This window comes from Athene cunicularia, assembly GCF_003259725.1.
Source record: "Athene cunicularia isolate RWA chromosome 9 unlocalized genomic scaffold, athCun1 chr9_part1, whole genome shotgun sequence".
Lineage (NCBI taxonomy): Eukaryota > Metazoa > Chordata > Aves > Strigiformes > Strigidae > Athene > Athene cunicularia.
Genome location: NW_020799110.1, coordinates 2,643,985 through 2,665,925, shown reverse-complemented (window position 1 = coordinate 2,665,925; position 21,941 = coordinate 2,643,985). Strand labels below are relative to the sequence as shown.

Here is a 21,941-nt window from a genome sequence, read left to right as displayed (position 1 = left end):
GGGGAGGAAAACGGGATTAGCGCGGAAGCCGCCGGGGCCGCGGTTCCCGCCGCTCTCCGCTCTTCCTCCCGCTGCCGGCGCAGGTAAAGGCGGACGGGGGTAGGCGGGGGCCGTCCCCCTCCCCTGGCCGTCGGGGGAAGGCGGCGGCTCTGACTCACCGCCGCGGTGGGCGAGAGGGGTCGGGAGCCGTGACCCCCCCCCGGCTCGGTGTGGGAGGAGCGGAGGGGGAGCCCCGGGAGACAGCGAGGTAAGGGCGGGGGAGCCCCGGCTCCGGGCGGCCCGGAGGGAAACGGGCACTGGCGCTCTCCTGGAGGAAGGGCGGCGGAGGGAGGATGCTTTTTCGCGGGGTGGGCGGATAATCTGCCGCTTGGGAAGGTGGAAACTGAGGGGAAAGGGGGTGCTGGGGCGGCCGGAGAGCGGGCTTTGCCGTCTGTGCGGGGCCTGAGGGTTTGGGGAGGGGACGCAGACGGGGCGGGAAGAGCTGCGGTTCCCTCACAGCGGGCAGCGAAAGTGCTGCCGAGGAGCGAGCTCCCGACCCGTCACCGCCATCTAAGCCCTTCCTTTCCATCCTGCCGTCTGGCTTTTCCCTTCTTCCCCCCCCCGCCCCGCCAAGCCAAGCTCTTGCTCAATCTCCCGCCGCCGTCTCCGCTCCTCAGCGGCGGCTCCGGAGGGAAGAGGCTGAGGGGACGGAGAGGGCGGGAAGGCGCGGGCTGAGGCACCAAGTGCCAGGCTGGGAGAAGCCGAGACAAACGTGCCAGAATAACTCCTCATTAATGCCCCATCTTTGTTAAAAAAACTCCCGAGTAAATGCCTTCCGCCAACCCGCGGGGCTGTGGGTAGCGTGTGTGTGCGCTGGGATGGGTTAACGACGGATGAACCTGCGGTGGGTGGCAGGTTGAGTGTTTCAGTTTACAGTGTTTCAGCAATATGTTCCTAGCATCCCTTGTTCTTTAGGTTGTCCAGTGTGTTTATACTAAGCGATCGGGTAAATGTGGAGTTGGGTACTGTACAAACAATTCCCTTAAAACTCAGGTCTGGTTTGGGGCTTATTTTGCCACAGTACTAATATAATATTGCTGCTGATGGCAGCAGGTGAGCTCTGCAACCTAAGGGTGAGCCTTCTGCCTTTTAGGCACACGTAAAAGAGCGTTTAAGCCGTTTTCGAAGTTTATAATAAACTTCTGATCTTGTCTTTGAAAGGAAAATAACAGAAGCCCGTGTAGTGGGAGCAGGGAGGGAGTGCAAGCTGGAAGCTGACGGTAGGGACGTGCCTGCTGAAACTCAAAGTGAGAAATAATCAATCTGAAAACACGAAACAGCAACTGAAAAGGTGGGTTTAAGCAGGCTGTGGTGTCCACAGCAGATAGATGCATCCAAATAAATACGAGGTATTCTGTTAAGCGGGATAGACGCTTACATTAAACTGGAGAAGAAATCCCTAATGCTGTTTTATTCCGTGTTACGTTCTTCGCTGTGTACAAGTTGTAAGGTTCACGTTTGGGGTTGTAGTCTTCAGGATTTGTGGTGCAGAGACTAGCCCTGCAGCTGATCAGCAGAAAATGTGACAGCATGTGCTAGACGGGTATATGCAGGTGCTGAACAAAGGCATTGCCACCATACAGAAGTCAAGGATGTGATTAAAAGGCTGCTTTGAAAGTTTAGTACAAGCTTAGACCCCTTTTATATTCCTTGATGGTGAGATTCCCTGTGCGGTTTTTGGTTAAGGGCAGGAGAAGGAAATCAGACGTTTGAGTGTGAGGGATATAGTTTTTTAAAAATAAAAATAATTATCACATGCGTTTATCAATTGACGGAAAGTAGAGTTGAAAATAACAATTCTTTGGGCACAGAAAATTACATTTTTAGGACTATTATCCTTTTAACACTTCTTAAATTCTGCATAGAAACTGTTTGACGTGCAGTAATTTTTATGGTGAAAAAATTCCAGAAGGCGACCACATTGTACATCATCATGGTCTCCTCAGAGAATACCTTCAGCTCTCACCCTCCTGCTCTCACTTCTTCCCATCATGAAAGAAGAGTTTTAACCTGGATCAGTGCCTCTACGCTGTCCAGGCACTCACAGACAAAAGCTTTCGGTGTTGTGAGAGGGTGGGACCCCACCGAACTACTCATGGAATTACTGTGTTGCCGTAAAATATCATCGACGTTACACACAGGGGTGGATGAAAGTCGAGGGTGTTGTGTCATTTTGTCACAGCAGGATTATTTTCATAGTGTGACTTTTTCCTCTGAATTTTCTCACAGTGCTCTCACTAAACGTGAAGTTCCTTGAAAAGCTTTTGATTCCAGGTTTACCCTTGGCTTCCTTCACGGCTATATATCAGCACGAGAGAACGTCAGTGTTTCAGCAATATGTTCCTAGCATCACTTGTTCTTTATATTGTCCAGCGTGTTTATATTAAGTGATCAGGTAAATGTGGAGTTGGGTACTGTACAAACAGAATTCCCTTAAAACTCAGGTCTGTTTTGGGGCTTATTTTGCCACAGTACTAATGTAATATTACTTATTTTGGAACTTTTTATTTTGGTGTTAGTGTCTTCCTTTTTAATTTTGGCTACTTACGTGTGTATTTGTTTTGTTTTGTTACAGTTATACCTGCATATCTTTTGTTAATGCTCCATCTGAATAACTGAAATGAGGCTGAAGACTTCACTTTTAAAGGAACCAAAACATATCCTTCGTCTCAGAATAAACCATACAAAAGCTTGTTAATTCCGAATAGCCTCTTATCCAGAAAGCATTTCGTTATCGTAATTGTCATAGGAAAATATTTATAAATTGGCTTTTTTTTTTTTCTTCACGTTGCCATTCAGTGCAGCCTTTAAGGGCAATGTTTTAAGAGATGTTGAACAATCTTAGAGTAATACCTTCCCTTCAGAAGCTATCAAAGTTTTGAGTTTTTTTCCTTTCTTATTTGTAGTTCTAAGTCAAAAGCTTTCCCAGAGAGTAAATAGGACTAGTGATACATCTACTTGCTTGTAGTAAGACATGCATGTAGCAGATGTAAACAAAATTGACATTTTCCTACTGATAAATCAGGTATGTCGACAATTTATATATGGTGACCAGTAGACCAATGCATTTGGATTGTCCACTAAGACCCACCCTAACATTTCTGCTGTTTCAATAAGTATGCATCATAATAAGAATTATTTTTTTTAATATGATAGTTTGCTTTATTTTTTGCCGAGTTTCTACCAGCTCTTCTCTTGACACAAGAGGAAAAAATGAATGATTTTTTTTTAATATAAAACTTTCCATGTAATCCTATCAAAATAATCTTCCTGTACCTTCAGTTTTGTGTAGCCTAGATGGGTTATTTTGTACGCTTATTTTTAATAATTAAAATTCTCAACTTCCTTAATTTAATTAAACATAAAGAATTAGTTAGCTGTGTGGGATGGACCACAGCTGATGAGCTATATTCCTGCAGTGATGATCACCAAATTATGAAATGGAATCTTTTAACTAGTGAGACTACTCGAGTAGTGAAACTTCCAGATGACATTTATCCCATAGATCTTCACTGGTTTCCCAGAAGTGTAGGTGGGAAGAAGCAGTCCCATGCTGAGAGCTTTGTTCTAACAAGTTCTGATGGTAAGTCAATTTAAAATATTTTAAATTTCGTACCGCTTTGTGCTTATGTCACTCAAATACACGAGAAATTATTTGCGGTTAAACAGTCTCTAATAAAGCACCTTCAAATACCTATACATCGCTTGCACTGGTGGAAAACTAATAATTGCTTCAAATTTAATACATTTGTGTTACTGTAATTTTCTCCAATAACAATATCAAATGTACCTCTGACAGCAGATACATAATTTTTTAGTGCAAGGTCAATTTCTATCATTATTTTTTTTTTAGTTTTGTGAACCAGTAACTGTAAATACGTCTATACTGCATGGCTACATAGATACCAGATCACTTCTAGTTATGAAAACTGATGACCAAGTTACTGAAATTGCTTAACCAGGATGTTTAATATCAGTGTAGTCCATTTCTTGGACACGTTACAAGAGCATGTCTTGTGTCTGGCTTCTAGGGAATCTTGAATATCCCTCTGCAGCATCGAGTTCTGGCTGTTGTCAGAGGTGTAGGACTAGTACATACGGCCACTCTGCTGGCAGATGTATATATACATAAGGATTTGCAGTATGCTTCTATTTCTCCAGTGTCCTAGTGTACTGATATTAGGCTATATGATCCAGTATAGTAGCCGCTGTGTCCCAGTTTATGGATTTTGTTTTGGGGAAGGAAGGTGGGAACAAGAAGATTTGATGAAGGTTTTTATCCTCCTCCCCAAAGAGACTAGGAATTGACTTTGCCTGACTTGCACACAGTCAGATTTTTCCTCCTGCATGAAGTCAGATATACTCATATCCCCAGTTCAGTGAAGAAATCTTAGGTAACTGGTTTCATTATTATTATTTTACATTTATTATGAAAGAGACCATACTGTTCAGGTCAGAGTTTGTCCCCTCAGTACTGTAATGAGGATTATGTTCCATGCCATCGGCAATTTTCTGTGCAAGTTTTCCCCTTTGGTTTTTCCCCTCATCCCATTTCTTTAAGGAAAAACATCTGGAGTCTTTTCTTCTTCTTGATCTAATTCTTTATTTGAACAAAATATGAAAAATAATGGTAAAAATAAATTTTCATAGCACCCCCACCCTTTTATTTCTGTTAAAAAGAACCGACTGTGTGGAAACACTAGTTCAGCTGAGAGTATTTCTTCCTGAACCTACCAATTCTAAAAAAGGGTTGATCCTTTATGAAATTTACTGGTTTACATTGACGTTGTGATTAAAAAATGTGTTGGAATAAAAGCTCCGCTGAGAAACAAATCCTTGATGTAGCCTGGGATTGCATAACTGTCAGTCCACTAACAAGAACTTGCTGATGGATGGGGTTGGTGTTAGTTTGGAATGATTTCTGATACTTTCATAGGTTAATCCATGAGCTGGGTGTAGAGGTGACTTGGAAGAGCTGTATGAGTTTCTTGCAGAAGTCAGCCTTTACGCTGATCTTAATTTTTTTTTATACCTTTGTGTTTTACTGGGTTGATAATGCTGTTGAAGGTTTCAGTCAAAGTAGCCTGCTGGAACTAATAATCATGTGCTGCAAAGAGTCAGATCGCATCAACATACTAAACTTTGTTTATATTCTTTTGTCAGCGATTGAAGATCTTGGTGGTAAAGCTGTATTTCTACAGAATTGGTAGTGGTGGGAGCTTCTCAACACGGAACTCAAAGCAATACGCTGCTCTAAACCTCTGCTGGCTTTTTCGGGCAGAACAGATCGGGGTCAATTGTTGTAGAGTTTCCATCAGGATAATAATGGCCATCTGCCCATGACCCTGTTGATAGCTTTCACAGGGACCTACTGATAGTTTTAATAGGACTGATGGATAATTTCCAGCTAACTTCTGCCCATATTTTGGCCAGAACCTGGAATTTGTGGGTCTAGTATGTTTTCTTTGGTGAGGGGAACTTTATTGTAGGCTTTTGGCGAGCTTCACAGGGAGCTTGATTGGGAACAGAAGGTTTGTTACTGGGCATTAGCAATCTGGAGCTGATGCATCCAGCATGGCTTTCGGCACAGATGGAGAGAAATAATATGTATTTGAAGAAGGTAAAGGAAATTCAATCCTTGCATGAAATTTTGGTGATTTCTCTCACTTTTGGCAATAGTTGCACTTAAACATTAGGGAGGGCTGAGAGTTCAGTTCACAGAGTGGAGGCCAAGATTTCTTTAAGATATTTCAGTACTTCCTACGGAATAAATGCACTGAACTTATGGAACAAAATCAGGACATCTTTTGGGCAGTGTCTGAAGGCTGGCTCCCTAGAGCTTCCTAGATTTACGTGGGGAAGGAAGATAGGAGAGAAGTTTGACCAACGAGCGTCGTAACTTTTGCAATGCTTGGTGCTGAACTTCCCTATGAATTCTAGGCAGCTGGATCTAATGAAGTATTGTTTTTAGAGCTCGTAAGGTGGAAACGGAAGCTTTTGTGAAAGGTGGAAGGAAGATTAATTTGCATCAATATTTGCACATTATAGTATTATGCTGGGAGGGGGGGGGTCAGAGTTTACCTAAATAAAGATGTTCTTCAGAAAACGCAATATTAACTGAGCAGATTTCTAGGGGATTTGTATTCTTTTCCTTTCAATGCTAAACATGGGATGGAGGGATTTCGGTAGGTCAGCTGGGGCTCTTAATTCCTTGGGTTATCACATTTGTATTTCTGATGTCCTGTTCTGTAAAGTTCTAAATTGTAGGTGTAAATAGTGAGCAAACAAGCAACTGTAGCGCGTCAGATCTTCTGTTGATTTATTCAGTCAGTTTTCCAGTGTGGTTAAAATGGTATGGTAGCATTTCATATTCTGCTTGAATAATGGTTTGACAGCTGATTGAATAAATACACAAGGGCTGCTACTACCTACCTTCAGGAAAAAGATGACTCTTAAAACTCTGCTCTGCAAATTTTCTTTCTCATTGTTCTGTTTTTTAGTATCACTCAGATATGTAAGGAAAAAAGTCATAGATGTGTTTAGAGAGGCTGAAAGTTGATTTTTTTTTTTTTTTTTGGAAGTGTTCAAAAATTACATGTCGCAAGAGCTGTACGTTCAGTCAGAAGTACTTTATATGTGAACTCAGTGCAAATTTAGGTAAGGTACCCATTCTGAAGTGTAATGTCTAGTAGGTTATGAATGCTTGCCCTTCTCCTCTAAGTGCATTAAGTGAAACTGCAACAGAGCGCTACAGTTTAGGAATAAAGATTCATGAATAGCACCATGTACAGGTAGGCCCCAGAACCCTTTCCAGGATGCTTTGCAATTAACTACTAGAAGTTGGATTACTTTAAGTGACATAAGTCAGTGGCAGAGGTTTAAAGTGAGGGGTTCTTGCAGTTTAGCAGATGATTTTTCTTGCTGCTCAAGGCTTTAGTTGTGTGTGACCAGCTATCTAAACCAGTTGATCTGCATTTGCTTTGGTAAGAGCTTTGTGTTCATTTGCTTATAACTTTTACCCATTTTTTGTTTTTTTTGTCTAACCTGAAGTTGTCAGCCTAGGATTTTAGCTAATGTTGAAGTAATTCTTAAAGATTTCGGCTACAAGACATAGTGAGTGGAAGGTCAGGAAAAATGCAGTCTCCTCCGTAACAGTAAAAAAAAATTAAAAATTAATTACTGAATATGAAAAAAATTCAGTGAAATGTGTAAATGATCATGTAGTTATATCTCTTAGAATTCATGTGCACTTGAGAGTCAATTCTATCATTGTCCAGCTTTTGGAGATCAGCTTGATTAACTTTCACTTTCTTTTAATGCAGCTGTTTCTTGCTTGCATGCAGCATAAACTGTTTTGACTATCTTTGCCAACTTTATTGCAGTGGGGTGGGTTTTTTTTGGGGGGGGTGTTTGTTTGGTTTTTTTCCTTCCTTTTTACAAACGTGTAGGCCCTACAAATTGTCCAGTTCTCAGCACATCCCTGAGGGTTTATCATCTTAATCGTGTTGTAGCTGGGATGGGTATTGTCTGCTCAAAGCCTGCAATCCGCTAACCTCCCCCCCGTTTCCCAAGATGACGCATCCTTTAGTTCTCCAAGCTGGTCCAGTGATCAGTCGTTAGATAATTTTATATTGTTTAGCGAGTGGAGTTTGTGTTCAGCCCTTGCATTCCTTCTGGACATCTGGGGCCTTTATTGCTAGTTCCTGTCGTTGCTTTGAATGCTACTGTTCTGCTAGCGTAGCACAGTGCAGAGCGGGATTGAGCTTTGCTGGATGAACTGCTATTAAAACAAAATGTTTTATGGTTGTTACAGAGCAGAAGGTAACATGATATTGCAGAAGGAGGATAAGATGCAATTTCTATTTAAGTGAACAGAGTAAATCCCAATTTGCTTAGATATTTATAGAGTGCTAAATGTAAACAAAACTGGATGAAAAAACTGACCTAGAAACTTTTTTTTTTTTTTTTTCCCTCCCTTAAAGTTGTGTTCCTTAAGAAAATGAGACTTCCATGACCAGTGTTGTAGGGAGACTGTCTGGCAGGTAATCAGTAACTTTGGAGCTCCTTGGTGATTTTTGTGGAAAGAGGCAGCTCTGTGGTAGAAAAATGCTGAATTAGTGGACACCCTCACTGAGGGTGCAGCTGCAACACAGGCTATAGACAGTCCAGGCAGCAGGAGTCCATCAACAGAAGCTGATTTCGTTTGCTGTTTCTTATGGGATGAGTTATTTTTGCCATAATTAGTTCACAAATCACAGTTAGTGCTTTTATCTTTCTCGTAGGGATTTTTTTACCTAGTTAACTGTTACTAGGACTAAGGGATAAGATCTGTTCTTGAGATATATTTGCCAAAAATCATGGTTTGGTTTGGTTTGGTTTTTCAGTGAAATTGAAATACAAACCAGTGCTAACCACTTTGTGAAAGAATAAATTGAGATAAAATCTTAATGTAGAAAATTTCCAAGTTTTTATCTCCCAGTGTAACTTAGCACTTTCAATAGAGATAACTTATCTTGTGAAGATTCTGGTTTTGCATATGCAAGTGAATTATTGCATTGTAAAAGGACATTAACAAGTTTTGTTGCTTAATTGCTATTTTTTAAAAACTACATTTAAAATTCAGTTTAACTGTTACTTACGTAGCATGCCTTACGTGTCAAGCCTGCAGTTTTCCTGCAACAGCTAATTCATCTCTGATAAGGATTCCTGGAAATTTGCTGAATCCAATGGAAAAGGAGTATAATGTCTTTACAGGGTTGCATTAATTCCTGGTTGAACTCCAGATGTTTGTGAAATTAGAGCAAATGTAAATTCAATCCTCCTGGGTTTTCTTCTGAGTTGCATCTCTTGTGGGATATTGTTCTTTTACTTCCTACTTAAATTGATCTTGTTTCTGCTTTTTTACAAAAATTAAGAATATATTCCATTTTAAACTGCTTGTTAAGCACAAAATCATAAGTGAATAGACCTATTTTTTTCCAAATTTTTATGTTATCAATAATTTTACATTAGGTCAGCATTTAAGAGTCTATGAAATGTAATGAACAAAACATACATGTTTTATATTCTGTATTTGAATAGACTGCTAATCTCCCACTTGAAATTCCTCCAGAACTGGAGAGTCACTTTAAGATTGAGGACAGCTTCTGGCTTCAGTATGTAATAAAAATAAAGGAACAGTATTTTACAGATCTGACATGTAAAGTAAGATTAAGTTGAATTACTTCTATCTACTCCAAGCGTGCAGCTAAAATTTTCCCTTTCTTAATTGTGTATAAGGCAGTGAGTTCTATTTTGAAAGCCTCTTCTACCTCAATGTTAAGTTGAAGAACAGAAGGCAAAGAAATCCACCGAAACGTTGCTTTTGGAGCAACCTCCACGTGTGAATGCAGCGAAAAAAAAAAAAAAAAAAGCAGTGTCTAGTGAGTCACATCATTCAACTGTCAGTTGTAAATTCACATGTTGGAAAAGTAAAGAAGTTGCAGAAGTAAAGGTGATACCCATGAAAACTTGATTTGGCCCTGTTCTGCATAAGTATTATGAGACAGGTTTTAAATGCGTGATCACATTTTTTCCAGATGAATTCTATCTTAGTGCCTAAGGTAGACCTGCTTTTATGTGAAACTGTATTCTTTCTGGCTAGGTTACAATTTGCGATGTTTCACTGTTTGAAAGATGCCTTGTGAAAGAAGTAAGAGCTTATGGAGTGGGAAAGGATGCAAAAGATTGGTAGACGAGTTGAACGTTTCCCTGTATAGCAGGATTTTATCGTGTACTCTGTGACATGGCCCATTGTTTTCCTGATAATGTGTCCTAACCGAAGTATTCAGTTGCTTGCCAACTGTCTGTTCTTTCATTTTAATTTATTTTTTTTCTCCTACGTGTTGAGGGGTTTGCTTACAGAAGTATTGAGGTCTCATGGATTCTACCTGGGTCAGTGGAAACTGTTGTTTCAATATATGGAATTGTTTCAATATATAAAATGAGGAATTCTCTGTATTCTTGAAAGTTGATTCTGAATGTTTCAGGTTGGATTCTGAAAGTTGATGGATGCCTCTGAGTCAGATCTCTGTGTATGTTAGCTCTTTTTTTTTTTTTTTTTTTTTTTTTTTTTTTCCTTCAAGGGAAATTAGTGGAATATATTGCTAATGGCTGTGAATCCCTTAGCCTCTTCTCTGATGAATGCTGTAGGTGACAGCATGAGAATATTCAGAGTCCTATGGTCAGAATAGGTTTAAGTACGCTACAGTGAAAAAGGTCTGGGCTACTGATTGAACAGGTACACTGTGCATCGAATAAGACAGGTGTTCAGAAAATAAAACACGTTTTTATTGTATTATTTTAAATCCAGAAAAGGCCATTTTGACAACTTAATCAGAGAAAATAGCATTTAGCCATGGAATTCCTGTGAATCCAGTTATTGTTTATACACAAAAAAATTAGAATCTCAGACCTGAGAGATGTTCTATAAATAACTGATGCATTAATTATTAAAGATACATTTTATAATTATAAAATAACATGATGCATTAAATGTCCTGAAAGTTTTAGGAAATTAAAAATTAACTGAATGAGGAAGAAGTGATCTCAGTCATAATACTAATTCTGTGAATTCAGAAAAAAAAATGTGATTAGCTGTTCAGAATATTTTGGTAGGTGTTTATATAAGTGATAAAGAAAAGCAAAAATGTATAGTTGTGTATGATATTTTAAATGGTCTATTCAAATAAACTGATTTATACAAACCATTCTTTTTGTTCAGTATGAAAAATATGTTTTCTTGGAAATCTTGCAGTGGCAGAGATTTGGCTGCATGATTGTGCCCTTTTGTTTATATGCTTAAAAGTAAAATGAAGATGAATTGGAATTGTATTCATTTCTATAATATTATGGAGAGCTCTCATGTCTCTTTCACAGTTATTTACTGCCCAGATTTACCAAAATTTTTTTTTAATTGTTTTTAATCTGGCTTTGTTTTCAAGATTTTTGTTGTTGGCTTTTTTTGGTGTTTTTTTTTCTTTTTTAAATTGAAGTGCAAAATAAAACACGGGAAACCAGAACACAATAAAAGCTTTTCCAAGGTTCTGGCAGTGCAGGCCACTTAAATTTTGCCATCTTGGCTACTGCAGTTTGAATGTGCATTTAGTGTGGTGATGTTGTGTGTTTTTACCTCGTTCATAGTTGACTCTTACCACCAGACTACACATACTGGTCTTGATAATGTGGTCCTTTACTGAAATAGGCAGGGATTTAGTTTCTGTTTCTGGTTTATCGGGTATGCCCTACTTCATAATTCATATTCCCAAGCATGTTGATATTAACAGAAAAATTATCCCACCTTAAGCGATGGAGCATTTTGCGCATGCTGAGTGTGAGATACCTGTGTGTTGTTGAGCTCAAAGAGTTCTGGACACTCTGGAAATTGCTTGTAGTGGCTCACTGGCAGATTAGATAAAATAATTTGGGGTTTAAAGTAGTTCATTTGAATAGCTGAACAGCCATGCATTTGTTCTGCCACATGTTTCCAAGTCCTCCTTTGTCTGCTCTTTGGTCCAGTTTAAATTTGATCTTCCTGGATTTAAGCAACATCCCTCATTTGGAAAGAAAGACTTCCTCATGCTTCTGTTGAAATCATTAATAGCTTTGTTTTTGGCTTCTGTGAATTTCCATAACAGCTCCATAATGCAAGCAGTAATACTTCCTCAGAGCAACACACTCAGCGATGGTCAGATTGTTCTAGCTTTTCCATTATCCTTTTGGTCTTGAGTGATTTTTCAGATCTTAAAAAGAAACCAACAGAAGGGCTCTCCTGGGTTGCAGTGTATATAACCTCTGTTTGCTAGGTTTCAGATAATGAAATAACAAGAGGCAGTTGTGTCTCCAGAGAAACCTGCAAACCTTAGAGGGACATAAGAAAAATGAATAGGCAAAACAAAAATTATACATACTGAAAGAAAAAAAAAAACCAAAACCCAAAAAAACCCCAACCAACCAAAAAAAAAAAAAACCCAACAAACCATGAACCCACCATTGTAACTAGTTTACATATTCTGCAAGAACTCAATTGTCTGGGCTAATCACAGTTGCGAACAACATAATTGCATGTTTTGTTCGTTTTTTTTGTTGTTGTTTGTTTCTTCATCATGTTTTGTGTGTGTATTTTTAACAGAAGACAATCCAGTTACAGTCGTAAATACCGGTTCACAAAATTACATACACTATTTCTATCTTGAACTTTCGTTTAGGGAAGTTCCACTTGATTTCAAAGTTAGGAAGAGTAGAGAAAAGCGTAGAAGCACACTGTGGAGCTGTACTTGCGGGAAGGTGGAATTACGAAGGAACAGCACTGGTTACGGGTAAGCGTTCTTAAGGTAGTGAAGTGTTTTAAAACCTAAAATAACAGAAGAGCTCTTTCAAAAGGAAGCGTTTTGGTTTTTTAATATACAAAGTTAGCATGTCATGGATAAATGTCGGGGTACGAAAATACGGTATTAAACAAAATTTATGAAAAGTGCTGTCAAAAAAATGTGTACAGTGTAAGTACTTTATGGGATAAAGACACTAGAATGTTTTGGAAAAATAATTTAATCCTTGACAAATATTTAAAAGATGTGATCCCAAATTTCGTAGTTTATCTTGTAGTTACATTGAATTGGAATGAATAAAACTGAGTCTGTTAAGGTTCACACACTGGTCTAGCTTGAAATTCTTGTGAGGAGGAGGAGAAATAGAGACACAAAATCAACAATATAAATGAAGTTAGCTATCATAAGCTACTTTTTAATGTCTTCATTATCACTGGGGTTATTGTCACAGTGTTTAAATAGAAGTTAATTTTGCACTATTTGATTAATGCTGTTTTAGAAAAATACCTATTTTAATTAATAGAAGATCTAGTAAACCCATCTTTTTTAGTGATCCTATTTATTAGATGTTACACTATTTACTTGAAAATAAGTGCTTTTAATATCAGAGTGCTTGCATGTTTTTGTGGATGTTCTGTACTTCATAAAGGAGAATATTTGATTTTATTTTTTTTTTCTCTTTTACCAAAAAAAGATTCCTAAGTTGGTACATTTACATCCCTGCACATGACATTTGGGGGTTTTAGCCAGTGAAGTTTACTTGAGGCTTCATGAGCATCTTGAATATTCCTCTGTTTCTCTTCCTTAATTATTAGGAGTGGTGTAGATCCAGCTGCAGGCTAACCCTCTCCTCTATTGAGGCTGGGAGAGTGAGCTCCCAATGTTTGTGCCTCTGCATGTCTTCTTGTCCTAAACCTTTTGGTAATTAGTTGCTTTTTGCATTTTTGTCAAAACCCTCTATCTCGATGTTAAGGGGAAGCTAATTAAATTTCCTGTGATGAACTTCTCCTTTATGGGATTTCTGTTGGTGTCAGAATTTTCTGCAGCCTCCTGTTGATCTAGCACAGCTGATTTCCTTGGACAAATTCCAACTCAGTCCAGAAGTACTGAAGATAATTTTGGATTTGCTTGTTTCCAGACTCAGTCTGACTCTAAAATGCTGCTTCAAGGAACTCTGGCATGTTCCTCTGAAATCCCAGAGGGATAGAAATACTGTTCTTTTTAAAGAGAGATTTGCCTCAGGAACTTTTCCAAAGGAAAAAGTCAAAATTGCCTTTTCAATTTTTTTTTCATTTTTTTTCTTTTTGGAAAGACTGCATGACACTTTTGGGGAGTATGGGAATTCATTGCCATGTCCAGACAGTGTGCTCTGAGATCAACTACCCTTAGACAGCAACTATACTGTGAGGAAGAGTTGAATCATTGATGATCCTGTATCAGTTAAAATTTTCTCTATGGCTCTGCTTTAACAGGATCAAATGTGCACAAATAGTATGTCTAAATTTTATTTTGTTTTTTTCACTTTTTAAACACTTCGAGGCTATATTGGCCAGATACAAAAACCTGAAATCTGGGAAGTAAATTACCTTTGAACGGAAGAATGGTGTTAAGCATCTAGGTGCGTTTTTTCCTCATTAATTGAATCTGGGAGGCCTAAATGAAGGCCCAGAGCTGTATATTTTAAATATGATAGCATGCTAGGAAATCTGTGTTCTTAATGCATACATAACTACGCTGTATAGTGTATAAGAACTTAATCTTTAATAAGTAAACTGAGTTTCTTGGTAACGCACAGTTATGTTATAAAATTTAAGCCTCCAAATGGAGCCTTCAGTTATCTCCAGTTTCACCGTTTATCAACTGTGAAGCCTCCAGTTTAATACATAAAATCTGCTCCTGCTCCTCTTGGACTCCTCAGAGACTCATTTAATCAGCCTCTGGGCTATTGAACTGTAAATAGACGAAAAGCACTAGCAAAGCTGAATAGAAAAGACAAAACTTGGGTGCTTAAATAGTGGTGGACTTGCTCTTCCCAGGAGCAGCTTCAGATAAGAAGACTATAGGGATTTTCAGGAAGAGACTTGTTGATAATAGCAGAACAACAGCCTTAAATATTTTTCCTTAATATACTATTTCCATGTTAGGAAGACTTCATAAACAATATTTACCTGTAAGAAGACCTGGACTGACTTTAACTCTAGTGTTTCCTAGGTAAATACAAATGCCATGTTTGTTAGACTTATTATTCCATTTAAGTTGATGATTTCTGTGATAAATTTACAGTTGGTGAAGATGGCCAAGTGAAAATCTGGTCTAAAAGTGGAATGCTGAGATCCACTTTAGCTCAACAAGGTAAGTTAATTTTCTTAAGAGTTCCATTAAACCTTTTTAATTTGGGATATTATGAAATATATTTAAATAACAGGCCCTAAATCTGGCAATAATGGTTTGTCTAAGGATCTTAAGGCCTAGATAAACTTAAATAAAACAAAATGTAAATCACAGTTGAATACAGGGGGAACTGGATTTTTAATAAGGTGATTATCTTTAAAAAAAAAAAAATTCTGGAGGGGCTAAAGAACTAAAAATTAAAAAAATCCAGTTTTTAATACCAAGCCACAGACTCTTATGGTGAAACTGAAAAAAAAAAAAATCTCTAAAAGCATTGCAGAATGCTTGAAAGATGCAAAGTGCGTGTAGGTTAGTTCCTCTGAACTTTAAAACTCTTGACAGTCCTTGGTTCATTTATCTATTTAACGCAGTAACTAATTTAGTATATGCAGACAGCCCCGCTGAAGTGATACAATCCCTGTGTTTAAGTTCTTTCTTGAACTGGGGCCATGGAGACCAAACCTTGATCTTGGCTTTGTAACTACAGTTTTATACATCCTAGAGCACTCCAGTTATTTATGCCAATTTAACATCACATTATTGTAAAGTGCAACAGTATAAGCTGTAAATACATGTTTATACAAATGGTGTTTGATATTTTTAAATGCTTGAAGAAATTTTTTATAATCATAATTTCTAACATTTTGGTAATATTTTAGTGAAGATACTGAGCTAGATTTTGTTTTTCAGACTTCATACACTGAGATCATGTGACCTTTTGACATTTTTCAAGAAACCACATGCACCTGGGTTTGGGTTAAATGTCAGACCCTTATCTCTTTCTAAAACAAATTATCTGAATTCTTTCAACCTGTTGAAGGCATTTTAACCACAGGAGTGAATGTAAAATGTATTTCAATTCTGTTAAGGAAGTTCATATTCAGATGTAATGTTTTTTTCATGCTTACAATGTAGAAAGATAAGCCAACTGAACTAGAATTTTTGAAAAAAAAAAAAAAAAAAAGTTGAAACACACACTCCAGTATTTCTCAGTTGAAATGTTTTGAGGTTTTTTATGCTTAATTGTTGCTTATTTAAGGTTTGATGAAGCTTATAAAGTAAGAGATGTGTTCAAGTTTGAAATATGCAGGCTAAGTTTTCATTGATTTCTTAGAGTTTCTGGTACAATATAAAAGTACAGTTGAGTCCCCATGGAATAATTGTCATCTTTTATTTGTGTTTTAAGAGAAGAGCCTGTGAGTCTCAGAAATACTTTAAATTTACAGGATCAGATTCCCACAGACCCCTCTGTAATCTACTAACATACCTGGGATTAGGGTAGGATTCTGCAGAAATTGTAATGTTGTTTGAGAGGTATATCATGTTTGAGCTATTTTTTCACTTCCTTTATCATCTCCTTGAGAAATGAAAGGATTCCCATTGCTAACATTCTTTCTACTCATTCCACTCTTTGTATTAGAAATAAATTTTCAAGCGCTTATCTTTGGATGATGGTCCACATGCCTATTCTATCTTTGGATTGTTGTTCACTACAAAAACATGAACATACATTTTTCCCTTTTTTAGCTTTTTCAGTACTTATATGGAACGCTCTGGCCGCATGTCCTGCCATCATGCTGATGAATGGAATAAATGATAGTGTGACCTCATAACCTCTACAACATTCAGCCTCTAGCTGTAGTGTTGCTGTTATGGCTGCGTTGTTCTTTGAGCCTGATCTCGCTTCTTAGATTATGTTTGTATTCATCTTTTTGTTCCCTTTTTATCTTAAACCGAAAGCTTCTTTTAAAAATGCTGTATTTGCAATCCTTCGGGCTTCCAGCTGACAGGATGCACTGATATGTTTTGATTATTTTTCATGGATCTCTTTGGTATGTGTTGGTAACCCACAGGTTTATGGTTAAAGTAAGATTTCTCTTTGCGTTCAGTGGTGTACACACTGCAGTGTGACACTGCTCAAAGTGTCTGTGTTCCTTTCGAGAGAGCCACAGAATTCTGAAGAGGAGGATGTATAAAGGTCCACATGTGAAAGAAAAGGTGGCTCTACCAGCACAAATTTTTGCAGTGGTTTGTAGACTCTGACACTAAGCTTGTTTGAGGTGATGTCTGTAGTGTCAGCAGTGCCACCTGCGCTAACCGAATCCTTCACAGGCCAAACATCTGGCTAGGAGGAGCAGTGCTGAGTCCACAGTTGTGTCGCCTCTCTTGAAATGTCTGTCTAGAACTGCTACTCCTGAGGCTCATAAACCACTGGCTCTCTAACCCTCAGTCCTCTACAGAGTCAAAGGTCAAGCTGAAAATTAAGTAGAATGCAGGTTTGCCTTCGTCACTGCAGTCCAGATTATTCTGCAGCACCATTTCTTTAGTCTGTCCCACCAGTGAAGCTGACGGCTTTGCTGATAACTTCACTCCTACTCCAAGATCTGAGAACCTTCAGGGCAAGTAAGGAAGTTTGATGGATCCACCATGAGTATTTCATTGCTAGAGTACCTGCTTCCATCCTGGTAATTGTTCTGGCGTCCCTAATTCCAGTCAAGACTAGAGTGATTCCTTGTGGGAAAGTCATGTTTCAAATCCATGGGATGACTTTATTTCTTGTGCTATGAAAATTTACTTTCTTTCAAAGCATTTGATGAAGGACATCACCATAACCTTTATGAAAACACATGTACATAAAAGAATACGACAGAATTATAATTTAAACATCATTGCCCACAGATCTGTTGTGCCTCTGACAGTTTACCTCAGATGGATTTCTAATTTTTCAGGTGATTTGTAACACCTTTCTTGCAAATTGAATTTAGTACTCTTAAGATTGTATCTTTCTTGAGTACTTTATCTCTTGGCCCAGCTGACTTTCTGATGGGCTTCCAGTGGCTAATACTCTGAGTAAGCACCAAGGAGCAATATGAATAATTGACGTGTAGGTTCCCTTTTTGGTTAATGGAAGCAAAATCACAGCAGTTGCAATGCAAACAGGTTAATTACAACATGTTTATTGAGAAGTGCAACTTAAGGGACAACCCTATTCCAACTGCAGCTCCTATTTTTTGTGCTGTCACAGAGAGACATAAAATTGTCTGAATTAACGTTTCTACTCCTGTGAAAGTAAAAAGTCTCACACAGACTTGCTGTTGTAATTACTGAATTATCTGCTGTGGCCGTGTCAGTGGCTGCTCTATCGCTCCTGCACTCAGCCCTGGCTCTTTCTCTGCTGTACGCATTGGCCACGGGAATGCTTCGTTGGGGATTAACATCTGCTAGTAGAGCACCAAGATGCGAAAAGCCCACCCTGGGTGCTTACCGCTGATGTTCCTTCCTCAAATCTTCTCTCAGCCCACCTTTTCCGTTTTTTCTCACTTCTTTTCTCAGAGAGAATTTTTTCCTGAAGCTGTTGATCACCAATGCAATTCACTGCAGTTTGTCTGTTCTGCTGAATTTTTCTTTCCACAGCAATGCAATGTGTTGGCAGTCTTTTCCCAACCAAGTTCTTGTTAAGTGCAGAAGGAAATGAGTTAACTTAGCTCCTGCTGTTAAGCCCTGGAAATTGTGGTTAAGTAGTCAGCCATCATAAAAAAGTTAAACATTTGGTTTAAATATAAAAGTCTTCTGATTGTTAAATCAGCATTAGAGCAGGACAAAAATTAGTTTATTTAGAATTTCTGTACAGCTGGTGACAGAATTTATGTCATTTTCAACATAAATTGCTGCCAGGAGGAAAACAGCTAGTGCCAGATTTACTTAATACATGTTGCATGTTTCTGTGAGTTGTCTCCTGTAATGGTTGATGAGTTTAAAAAAAAAAAAAAAAAAAATCACATCATTCTGTATTTCTGAGTAACATAAAATAAATGCCTTCAGAGAAGAAAATATACAAAGTACAAAAATATTCAGAAGCAGTGACACCAGGTCTCAGTTTGGAAACTCAAATGGAGTGTGCTGAATTCATGTTTCAGGTTTTTGTTCAGAGAGAAAATCTGAATGCTTAAAGTGGTAAGATATTAGATGATCTTAGGACAGTTGAAGTAGCAGTTCGGTTGCTTAAGTATCTAAACCTCATCAAAATATTCCTAGAAAAAGATATTCCTGGGTCATTTTTTTGAAATGGGACTTAATATGCCAAAAGTGTCTGAAAATTTTACCCTGTAAGAGCATTTCTTAAGCCTTTTGGTGGTTTTATATTACCATAAGTAACAGATGTACAGAAAAATTGTTTATTTGCTCAATTTTAATTCATTTGATCAATACTTGGTTATCAGCTGAAATATGCATGACTCCCTAAGAAGAATTTCTTTCCGTTTTCCTTTTCTAAAAGGATGAAATTGTCTAATACCAACATCTAGGTTGTAACAGTTGGTGTTTCTGAGGTTTTACTTTTTTATTTCTCAAGCAGATCTTTGGGGATACAATTCAGTTGTGTTAATGTAAGTGTGCCATTTGAAGTTCATTGGGCTGTTCTGCCTTCACCTCTCAATCTGTTCTGAAAGGAGATGGATCTCCCTCAGGTCCTCTGTCTGTAAGCTCCACCTGCCTGTCTTCGAGTACCTGAGGTGCATCACATTGCTCAGGTGCTTGTGTTCAGACAGTTGAATTGTGTCTTCAGAGGCCTCGTTTCTACCAGTGACAACATTAAGCCTGTTGGAGAAAACCAGATGCCTGAAATAAGCCTTTTCTTTCCCATTTCAGAAGGTGTGGAAGCAAGTTTTACACCAAGTAAAGAGAACGGTCTGAAAGGGTCTTATTACACAGTCTCCCTCCTTGCAGTTTTATATGAACTGTAATGTTGAGGCTGTGCTGAAACTTGCTGTCCATTGCTACAGGGCTTTTGCTGCGATAGAAATAAATGTTTGGACATGCTCTTTACTTAACTTCCTTAGTTTTATTTGCAAGGAATCAATGATTATTCTTCTTCAGGGGAGACTAATCCTGTCAAGTACTATGGAAAATATTTGCATAGTTGGCAAGTCTGATTTTAATTTTTTTTTTTTTTTTCCTGGATGCGTTTCCCATGTAATTTTTTACTTTCTTCTGTTTTCAAAAAAAGGTCATTTGAAAACTGCAACATAACATGGTTTTAAAACGAAACAGTCAGCCTTATTCTAGATATATCATTCTGGAGTTTTCAATCTGAAAAAAAAAATAAATGTTTTAAATTAATTGGGGAAAATCTGTGAAGTCTATGGACCACTCTTTTTTGTTTTATTTGTTCTCATGTGTTTTGTGAGTTGCTTGTGTGGGGGATGTTTGGGTTTTTATATGTATAGCAAACCAAAATTATGTGTCTTAGAGGCTTAATTATGGAGACTAAACATTTCACAAAGAATAATGTAGGTGCAATAAAAAGCATTTCCTACCCATATTTGTGTTCAGTCTCACCTTTGTAGGTAAAAAGAGCTATTTTCTGATGTCTGTTGATGAGTATTAGGATGACTGTTGCCATGTTGATTTGCTGTATTTCTTAAGTGACAACTGTGAATAAAATTCCATCAGAGCATAAAAGATTAAGTAAATATCAAATGCAGCTATTACTGTTTGTTTTCTGGAGTTGTGTAAAACTGTTCACTGACAAAAATTTATACAAATTAATGGCATGGTAAGTGGCAATAGATAATGAGGTTTGAGAAAGGTGCAATATTAAAACCAGAGTGTTAAAAGTGGACAGGTGGTGACATGGTGGACCCTGACTTGCTGGGCTTACTTTTGATACAAATATTTGTTGGTTTTAAATTGGGTATTGGTCAGCATCACACTTAGTGGCCTCAGCACTGGATTTAATCATACTGTAGGTATTCTGGCGAACAATGTTTGCAGGGATTTCAAGGTAAACATGAAATGGTTTTGTAGGTATTTGCAGAAAGTGTCTAGAAACTAAACATATAACAAGAAATCGGATCTGAAGATCTGACAACTGGGCATCAAAGGCTGACTTTGTGAACTAATCGGATGGGAAGAGCTCACAATTTAATACTGAATGAAAGATGCCACAATGCAGATAGACCTTAAAAGTAAACTAACCATGAAGAACTTTGATATAATGGAGAAAACTGTACAAATAGAAAGGACAACACAAATCTTTGCAGTGTCCTGGTTAACCATGGGCCAGGGCATCAGCACATCAAGGTGTGAGAGAAGCACCTTAAAGATGAAAGGTGACCCAGAAGTGAGAAGGACAGTGTCATCTTGTTTTGCTCAGCTGTATCTCGGAATAAATTGGTCAGATTTTTATTTTAAGAGTGGGGAAACAAAAACAATTGGGAGCATATGCTTGAGTCAGTGAAGCTGAAGAAACAAAATTGTCTAGTTATGAAGATGATTTGACTAAAGAAGAAAGCTTGTAATAGAAGAATAAATGGTGATCTGAATTCTTCCAGAGAGGGTTTTATAGAGAGCATGAAGAAGCAAGTGGTATATACCATTGAAGTCGTCTGGGACAGACCTTGCAATAAAATGGGTAGGTCTTAAGTGATGCTTTGAAAAAATGGATAGGTACAACATGAGAAAAGGAGATACCTATAGCAGTAGTAGTCCCACACATTTTCAGTAACCCAGATGTACTGTTGGACAAGCCATCAGTTCATTATTTGTTTTGCACAGGGTTGAGTTGTTCAGAGTTAAATTTAGAGTGGCCCCACTGAAAGGGGTAGGTGTTTGACGGTTTGCTCGAGTGAATGTGCCAGGACTTCACCCTGTGTGTTTGTATTTCCTTGAGGAGTGTTGGAAGGGTACGCAGCATCAGCTGAAGTCTTCACAGTTGTCCTGTGGATGGCATCTGTCTCTTAACTGGTGTTCCTGTGGCTAAAACACGAAGTGAACCAGTAAGCATGGCCACAGGTACAGCCAGACAAGTGTGGAGGACAAACGGTCGCCCCTAGTCTGGCTTTCTCCCTCTCCTGAATTTCTGATGGGTGATTTTGAGTAATCAGTTTGAAGCAGCTGTATCAGTTTCTGCAAAATTAGATCAGATAATCATAAGGAATGTTCTCTCTCTTTCTTACTGTCTACAGGAACACCAGTCTACTCGGTAGCCTGGGGACCTGATTCTGAAAAAGTTCTCTATACTTCAGGGAAGCAGCTGATTATTAAACCTCTTCAGCCAAATGCTAAAGTTGTGCAGGTATCATTACACACATTAAGATTGTCTCACGCTTCCATGTGAAAACTTTTTGCAGTTAATTAGAGTTTTGT

General features: G+C 38.2%; 1 protein-coding gene across 4 annotated transcripts in view; it reads left to right on the top strand.

Annotated features, from left to right (window-relative positions):
- IFT80 (intraflagellar transport 80) overlaps positions 1-21,941 on the top strand; it is a 56,149-nt gene continuing 34,208 nt past the window's right edge. For 2 of the 4 annotated variants that reach the window (XM_026854773.1, XM_026854770.1), the window contains exons 1-7: positions 7-247; positions 1,201-1,330; positions 2,615-2,696; positions 3,401-3,622; positions 12,285-12,395; positions 14,688-14,756; positions 21,761-21,870. In XM_026854773.1, coding sequence (XP_026710574.1) covers positions 2,660-2,696; positions 3,401-3,622; positions 12,285-12,395; positions 14,688-14,756; positions 21,761-21,870 — 549 coding nt within the window. In that variant the 5' untranslated portion in view covers positions 7-247; positions 1,201-1,330; positions 2,615-2,659. Of the gene's footprint in view, positions 248-1,200; positions 1,331-2,614; positions 2,697-3,400; positions 3,623-12,284; positions 12,396-14,687; positions 14,757-21,760; positions 21,871-21,941 lie in introns of all 4 variants that reach the window. The other 2 variants (XM_026854771.1, XM_026854772.1) reach the window with 2 other exon arrangements.